Source organism: Cibotium barometz, chromosome 46 (assembly GCF_041138505.1).
Source record: "Cibotium barometz isolate CiBa-2024 chromosome 46, ASM4113850v1, whole genome shotgun sequence".
Taxonomy (NCBI): Eukaryota; Viridiplantae; Streptophyta; class Polypodiopsida; order Cyatheales; family Cibotiaceae; genus Cibotium; species Cibotium barometz.
In genome coordinates, this window is record NC_141091.1 from 11,262,784 (window position 1) to 11,270,371 (window position 7,588).

Here is a 7,588-nt window from a genome sequence, read left to right on the forward strand (position 1 = left end):
AGAAGGAACGACATTGGCAAACTTCATGGAGGCTCCTAAGGAAGTGGAGTCAGATCATCTTTTTTGAGAGAGAGAGAGAGAGAGAGAGAGAGAGAGAGAGAGAGAGAGAGAGAGAAAACCCACAACCCAATGTAACCTACCCCAACAGAGTAAAACCACCTCTAAGCCACCGATGATGTAGTCCATGTGGTAGATGTATGTGTGAGCACTTTAGTCAAGGGCACTTGTAGTAGCCTTGGTGGACACATAGAGAGAGAGAGTGTCAAGGGCACTTTAGTCAAGGGCACTTTAGTCAAGGTCACGGGCACTTGTAGTAGCCTTGGAGAGTGTCAAGGACTATGAGTTTAGGGACTTGAGGCATTGGTCGTGGACTATCAAGTAAGAGGGAAACTTGGTATAGGGTCCAGGTGTGCTAGCAGTATTCACTTGAGAGGAGGTATTGAAATATACAAGTGAATAGGGTGTGTGCGGGAACAAGCCCTTAGCAAGAGGCTGTAAAAGAGAATCTGTAAATGTGAGAGAACTTGTGAAAAGATGAGAAGAATCTACTAGGAGAGAATAAAGGGTAGCATGAGGAGATTTAGGAGGTGTGGAGATATTCTGGGAGGTGTGGAGATTTAGGAGGTGTGGAGATATTCTGGGAGGAGAGGTGGAGAGAATCAAGCAAAAGAGGTGGAGGGAATCAAGGAGAAATCAGTGGGATTAGATGCTTGGATGTAAACTCTATAAATTGAGGCATTGGCCTAATGAGAATTTGCTGGTTTTTGATTATCCATGCCTACATTAAGCTATCAGTTAATTACTCACTAATCATGTCTTAATTATCATCTAATCTCTTTGTTAATGATATTGATTCTAGCATTTGATCCACCATAGCTCATCACATTGCTGTAATTTTAACAATAGAGGCCAACAATATGGAAATTATGTGGGATATGACAGTGGCAATATGTATGCCAACAAGTCCAGTGGTCACCTGTTTTCTATCGAGCGTGTACTGGGTAGCATGGCTGAGTCGCAGCACTCAGATGACTGCTTTTTGACTCAAGAGCTACAAATCACATGAAATATCACGGAGAGTGGTTTGATAGGAAGGATGAATTACAAGATGATGAATATGTGGCCACAGGTGATGACACTATGCATAGGATCACCCACATTGGGATAGTTTCTTTGCTAGAAGAGGATGGTACACAGAACAAGCTAGGAGATGTGTTGTATGTCCCCATTATCATGAATTTGTTTTTAGTTGGACAGATGACTGATTAAGGATTGCAAGTCCATTTTAATCTTTATTGAGGAGTTTCATGATGGTAGACCGGGCAGGTTACTTGCAAGGGGCAGGAAAAAGGGTCGCCTATTTGCTTTGGATGCAAGAAATCCATGTCTACACACTGGGATGTATGCAACGACCAGATCTACACAAGATGAGTGGGCTGAGTTATGGCATAAAAGGATTAGACATGTAAATTTTCAGCGGACTAAAAGCTATGCAATGGAAGGAAATTGTTTGAGGGCTGCCCAAATTTGGTCGCATAGACTTTAACCATGTATGTGCAGCTTGCCATTTGGTAAGCAGTCTAGACTCCCATTTCCCAAGAGGGGGAGAGTATGCCGTTATCCTTTGGAAATTGTGCACGCAGACATTTGGGGACCATGTGAGAATGTGAGGTCGTCAAGGTCACGTTACTACATTACATTCACTGATGATTTTAGTAGAATGACATGGGTGTACTTTTTGAAAGCCGAGTGAAGCATTTGCGGTTTTTCTCAAGTATAAGGCAATGGTTGAGAAGGAGTTGGGCTACTACATAAAATGCCTATGCATAGATGGAGGGGGAGAGTACCTCTCGCATGAATTTGATGCCTACCTGAGAGAGCAGGGCATACAAAGACAAATTACATGTTGGTACACCCCACAACAAAATCCAGTTGGCTGAGAGAAAGAATCGGGTGATTGCCGAAGTTGCTAGAGCACTGATGAGTGAGATGAACATGCCATTGTCATATTGGGCAGAAGTAGTGCATACAACAATACACATCATGAATAGGACACCAACAGCTGTGATACATGAGATTTCGCCTTATGAGAGGCTTTATGGAGTCAAAACAACAGTTGCATATATGAACGTCTTTGGCTGCATTTGTTATGTGCATGTGCTAGGTGCGATAAGGAAGAAGATGGAGCCTAAACCAGTCAAATGTATTTTCTTGGGATACCTACTTGAAAAGAAAGGGTATAAGTGTTATGATCCGACCACAAGACAGGTATATGTGAGTCAAGATGCGAGATTCAGTGAGCATGAACCATGGTACAAACCAAAGCCTATGATGATAGATGATGCATATGAGGAGCAGCATGAGGCACGAGTAGATGTACATCATGCAGAGCCATCAAGCAGGACTATGTCAGGTCCGTTAGAGAGTGAGGACAGCACAGGCAGTGTGACCCATGGAGCGGGAGATTACATGATAGATAAACAGTTGGCAAAGGCAAGAAGAAGGTAGATGTGGAAGAGAGCCCAGGTGAGGAGAGTATGGATGAAGAGCATGGTTTGCCACATGTTAGGACACCAAGCACAAGACAGGCAGAGAAGTATGTGCCACCTTATGCAAGAGTGGATGAGAAGAATGCACCGCAAGCGAGGACATCAGTGAGACTCTGTTACCTAGTGGGAGAAGCTGACATACAATGGCTACAAGAGGACGCATTATGCATATATGGTGTCTCGTGTACAACACAAAGAGCCAACGTGTTTTCAAGATGTAGTTGAAAAGCCTGAGTGGGAGGCAGCAATGGATGAGGAAATGGATGCATTAATTCGCAAAACAAGACATGGGATCTTGTGAAGTTGCCGGTAGGAAAACAAGCCATTGGTTGTAAATGGGTTTTCAAGGTGAAATGTAAGTCAGATGGGTTGATAGAACGCTATAAAGAAAGGCTGGTTGCAAAGGGGTATGCACAGACATATGGTCTAGACTATGATGAGACATTTAGTCCGGTTGTTGCAAAGATGACTATGGTCAAGATGGTGATTGCATTGGCAGCAATGCATGGCTGGAAACTATGGAAAATGGATGTTAAAAATGCATTCTTGAATGGAGATCTTCAAGAAGAGGTTTATATGCAACAGCTGGATGGGTATGTGCACCCGAAACATCCACAATATGTATGCAGGTTGAGGAAAGCCTTGTATGGGTTGAAGCAGGCACCTCGCGAATGGTGTGAGCGCATTAGCAAGACACTAATGCATTTGAAATTCAGCCAGTCTAGGGCTGATTATTCACTTTATGTAAAGCATGTTGATGGAAAGATGGTTGTGGTGGTCGTATATGTGGATGACTTGATTATTACTGGAAGCCACGTGGGCTGAAATTTCAGCAAATCAAAAAGAAGTTGTTTGCTGAATTAGACATGAGGTCAAAGATACTCCTGCAGGAATCTGGATGATACAAAGGCAATATGCTTTGGATATCCTCTCACCCTTAGAATAAGTGAGATAGGGTTGAGTAAGAGTGTAGAGAAAATAAGGTACATGTACTCAACAAAATATGGTATGAAGAAGCTAAAGATGGAGGAAGGTTGAAGAAGAACTCTGTGTCATTGTCTCATTTTCATCACACTGTCCACGCACACTTTAGGCAAGTCAATGAACAAGACAAAGTTTGTCTCGTGTGACTTCTTGTACTTCCTCTATTGTGAGCTCTATGTCAGGTGGGATAGGCATAGATATTACTGGCTCTAAGCCACTGTTCTTCATCTATCTCATGCTCTTTGGATATATCTTCTTCTTCGTATCCTTCTTTAGATTTGTCTTGTTTATTTTCTTCTTCTACCCAATCTTCCTCGTGTGATATTACATGTGCCTTGACTCCAAAATTTGCACTTGAATCCTCAGTCACTACAATATCTGACAATGAGGAGGTAGTTTCGTCAAAAAATGTTGACCACATGGATTCACATGCACTATGTGCCACCATGCATTCCCATTTGGATCCTTGAAAAAAATGCTTGTTGATAGTGCGTTGGTGTTCCACAATAACCTCGATGAATCATAGACCAAAAACCCATGCGTTATTTTCTCATGGTAGCATCTCTACCTTTGTACATTGCATGAAACAAATGAACTTTTAAAATGACCTATAATGAGAAAAGTATGTTATTAAATTCGTTTCTTATATGTCATTAATAAAATTGATTCAATTCTTGATTGATTAATACCTGCTTCATGTAACGATAGTTTACTTCCATAAATGATCTCTAGTTCTCTAACATAGCCGAGGTCATCCTCGATGAGGTTAGTGTAACGAGCACGAGACAGTTGTTGTTGGACTGTGAGACGAATCGAATGTTGGAAGCTGCTACAGTGCGCGCCGTCGTGAGCTTGGGATTGTGAGACGATCAAATGTTTGAAGCTGCTACAGTGCGCGCGAAACGGGCGAAAAGAAAATGAATACACATTTTAGTTTTTTTAAAGATTTGAGATGCATAAACGACCCAAAAAAAGGTGGGTTATGCATCGCAATTTCGATGCATATACCACTCATTTCCAGTTTGCTAGGGTCGCTACTACGGTGGCATATACAACTGCATTTTAAAGGTCGCATAAGCATCCACGAAAGCGACCCCCGCTATTTTCTTCATATTTATATGAGGGTTGCTATGTATAGACCATTCTTGTAGTGGGAAGAAGTGATCTAGAGATTTGCACAAGTATTCAGACACTCGCTTTGGATACAACTTTCTCATGTTGGGATCCCTTAACAAGTGTTCTAGTGCCCTAAAGCAATTGATAGTGAGTGATGAGTATGAGAGCCATGCATTGCCTGGAGCTGCTATAGGGAAGGCATGTATGTCAAATATTCGGAACCCTCTTTGGTGGGAGAAGGTGAGACGCATCATAGCTTTGGAAACACCAATCATCCACTCGTTGAGGATGATAGATTCCCTTTAGCCATGCATTGGAAAGATTTACGAGGGGATAGACAAGATGGTGGAAAAGTTGGAGCACATTGAGCAAGATGAGAAGATAAATACCAGGTTTTAAGGATGCTATGCCAGGATAGATGGGATATGTACCATTCACCTATGCATGCACCAGGTTTTATGGTCGATCCCCAGTTTCAAAGATTCAGAGATGGCAGATGGATGGGACATGATTCTGACACTGCAAAGCAGAGAACTATCAAGGATCAACCGGCAAATTGCAAGGCTTGCAAGAGCCAATGATTTGGCAGATCGCTTCGCCCCACTGATCCATGTGTTTGGTGGGAGGACTATGGGGGGGCAGACACTCCAGAGAGTTGGAACAATTGGCCATCAAGATTGTGAGCTTGGTAGTCAGTTCCTCTGGTTTGGAGCAACTATGGAGCTCATTTAGCCCATAGAAGCCAGGTACGGGAGGGTACGTATAATACGGCGAAGTATAATACACGTACTTGACGTCTTTTATACATATCATCATGATGGGTCTTGCAAAGAAAAGAATGAATCCACTTGCCCTTTTTAGTGCACTCTGTATTACAAAGTTTAATAGATTGGCGTTATAGATAGTGAAAGGTTATTGTCTTTATTTATGAAGGAGCAAGTAATTAGCTTGGAGAATGCATTGAAGTCCTCAAAGCGTGTTAGGAGCCAATGATTGGATAAATGTTTCTTGTGGATGACATAATGTGGGGGAGGTGAGGAGGAGTAGACTGTGGATGGGTAAGCCTGCCTAATGAGCACAAACAATCATTTGATGGAAGCCTATGAGCTATCACCTGCATGTGGGTCGTCGAGGGGAAGACTTCTGAGGAGGATGGTCTCGCAGGTGAGGCCGGGACCAAAGCCGAGGAGGAGTCCCCACTCGTAGCCCTCTCCCGTGGTGGTGAGCTTCTGCTCCAAGGACTTCTTGCGCATGTGGTCCATGATGAAGAGCACGCAAGCACTAGACATGTTGCCGTACTGGTCCAGTACATGCCTGCTAGCAGCCATCTTGTCCTTGTTGAGCTGGAGCTTCTCTTCGACTTGATCGAGGATTGCGGGGCCGCCAGGGTGGGCGATCCAAAAGATGTCGTTGTAGCTGGGAGGCGGCGCCGCCGCCTCTTCCGCCGCCGGGAACACCTTGGCGAAGGCATCCTTAAGGATGGAGCCGATGTTCTTGGAGATGATAGCCGGCACGTCTTTGAGGAGGTGGAACGTGAGGCCGACTTCCCTGAGGTGACCGTCGATGGCGCCGTCGCTGTCTGGCATGATGTCAGCTCCAGTCCAATGGATTTCGAACCAGGGTCTTTCATGAAGCTCAGGAATGGGATCGGAGCCCACGATGACGGCGGAGGCGCCGTCGCCGAAGAGGGCTTGTCCCACTAGGCTGTCAAGGTGGGTGTCGCTAGGCCCCCGGAAAGTGATGGCGGTGATCTCGCTGCACACCACAAGCACACGAGCGCCCTTGTTGTTCTCAGCCAGGTCCTTAGCAATCCTAAGCGCCGTGCCGCCTCCATAGCAGCCTTGCTGGTAGAGCATGAGCCTCTTGACGGAGCTCCGGAGACCCAACAGCTTGGTGAGTGCCCAGTCCGCACCGGGCATGTCCACCCCGGCGGTGGTGCAGAAGACGAGGTGCGTGATCTTGGACTTGGGCTGGCCCCACTCCTTAATGGCCTTCGACGCCGCCTTCTTGGCCAGCTTGGGTACCTCAACCACCACCTTGTCCTGCCTCACGTCCAGCGACTTCTCCCAGTATCCGCAAATGCTCGGGTTGGCCTTGAGTATTTCCTCGTTGAGATAAAGGTGCCTCTTCGTGATGCACGACTTGTCACCTGTAAGATAAGTGGCGCATATGCAAGCAAAATTACGATACTAGTGTGATCCATGTGAATCGAGCAATGATCAGCACAGCAATATTGCTCATGATATCAATGACCATTACTATTATTATTATGCACTTACACATGCGCTGGAACTTCTGTTTGAGCTCCGTCTTGTCGCTGCTATTGGTGATGTCGAAGTAGAAGTCCGGGTAGTCCTTCTGGTAGAACACGTTGGGTGGCACAGCCGTGCCCATGGCCAGCACAGTGGCAGGACCGTGGGATCGCTCCATTTTGCGAGGGATGGAGTTCAGCTTGCAGGTCGCCATGCTTCTCGAATAATAGGAAGCAGACTGGCCGAGCTGAAAGAAAGAAGGTAGCTCTGGTGCGATTAATTAATCGGTGATGAGGCCCTAATTGCAGGCGCGTTTTATAGAGGTGCCCCATCATATACGACACCCTTTTTTCCTCGCATTGTCTTTGTTAATATTAATTATATCTAAGACAACCTTTGACTATGACTATAATTCTACGACCAGTACTGTTTCTAGAAGAAGAAGAAGACGACTTTTTCACTCCCTAGAAGCAGATGTGGATTAATTTATTACCTCCCAATCTTCCGTAATGGGCTTGCCTTTAGTGAATGTTTGAAATTCAAGCACCCCCACAAGCATATTCTGTGATCGATTAATCATTTCTTAGACAAGTCCAACTTTGAATAGTATCTAATCTAACTTCTCTTAATCAATTCATTCACATAACCCTTGTAGTTCAATTTTGAATCACAACTTTGAATAACATA

The 7,588-nt window shown here is 44.7% G+C and overlaps 1 protein-coding gene across 1 annotated transcript; it reads right to left on the reverse strand.

Moving 5' to 3' along the window:
- Window positions 1-5,551: 5,551 nt before the first annotated feature.
- LOC147611879 (chalcone synthase-like) lies at window positions 5,552-7,176 on the reverse strand. Its single transcript, XM_086784212.1, has 2 exons — window positions 6,929-7,176; window positions 5,552-6,798 (listed from the first exon to the last, which is right to left on the reverse strand). The coding sequence occupies exons 1-2, from the start codon at window positions 7,113-7,115 to the stop codon at window positions 5,750-5,752; spliced, it is 1,236 nt and encodes a 411-aa protein (XP_086640338.1). The 5' UTR covers window positions 7,116-7,176; the 3' UTR covers window positions 5,552-5,749.
- Between the last annotated feature and the right edge of the window lie 412 nt (window positions 7,177-7,588).

Bases quoted from the DNA above. Each gene is read 5' to 3' on its own strand.
- LOC147611879 (XM_086784212.1), bottom strand. From the start codon at position 7,115: ATGGCGACCTGCAAGCTGAACTCCATCCCTCGCAAAATGGAGCGATCC. The intron at 6,799-6,928 runs GTAAGTGCATAA...CTTATCTTACAG, and splicing joins ACAGAAGTTCCAGCGCATGT to GTGACAAGTCGTGCATCACG.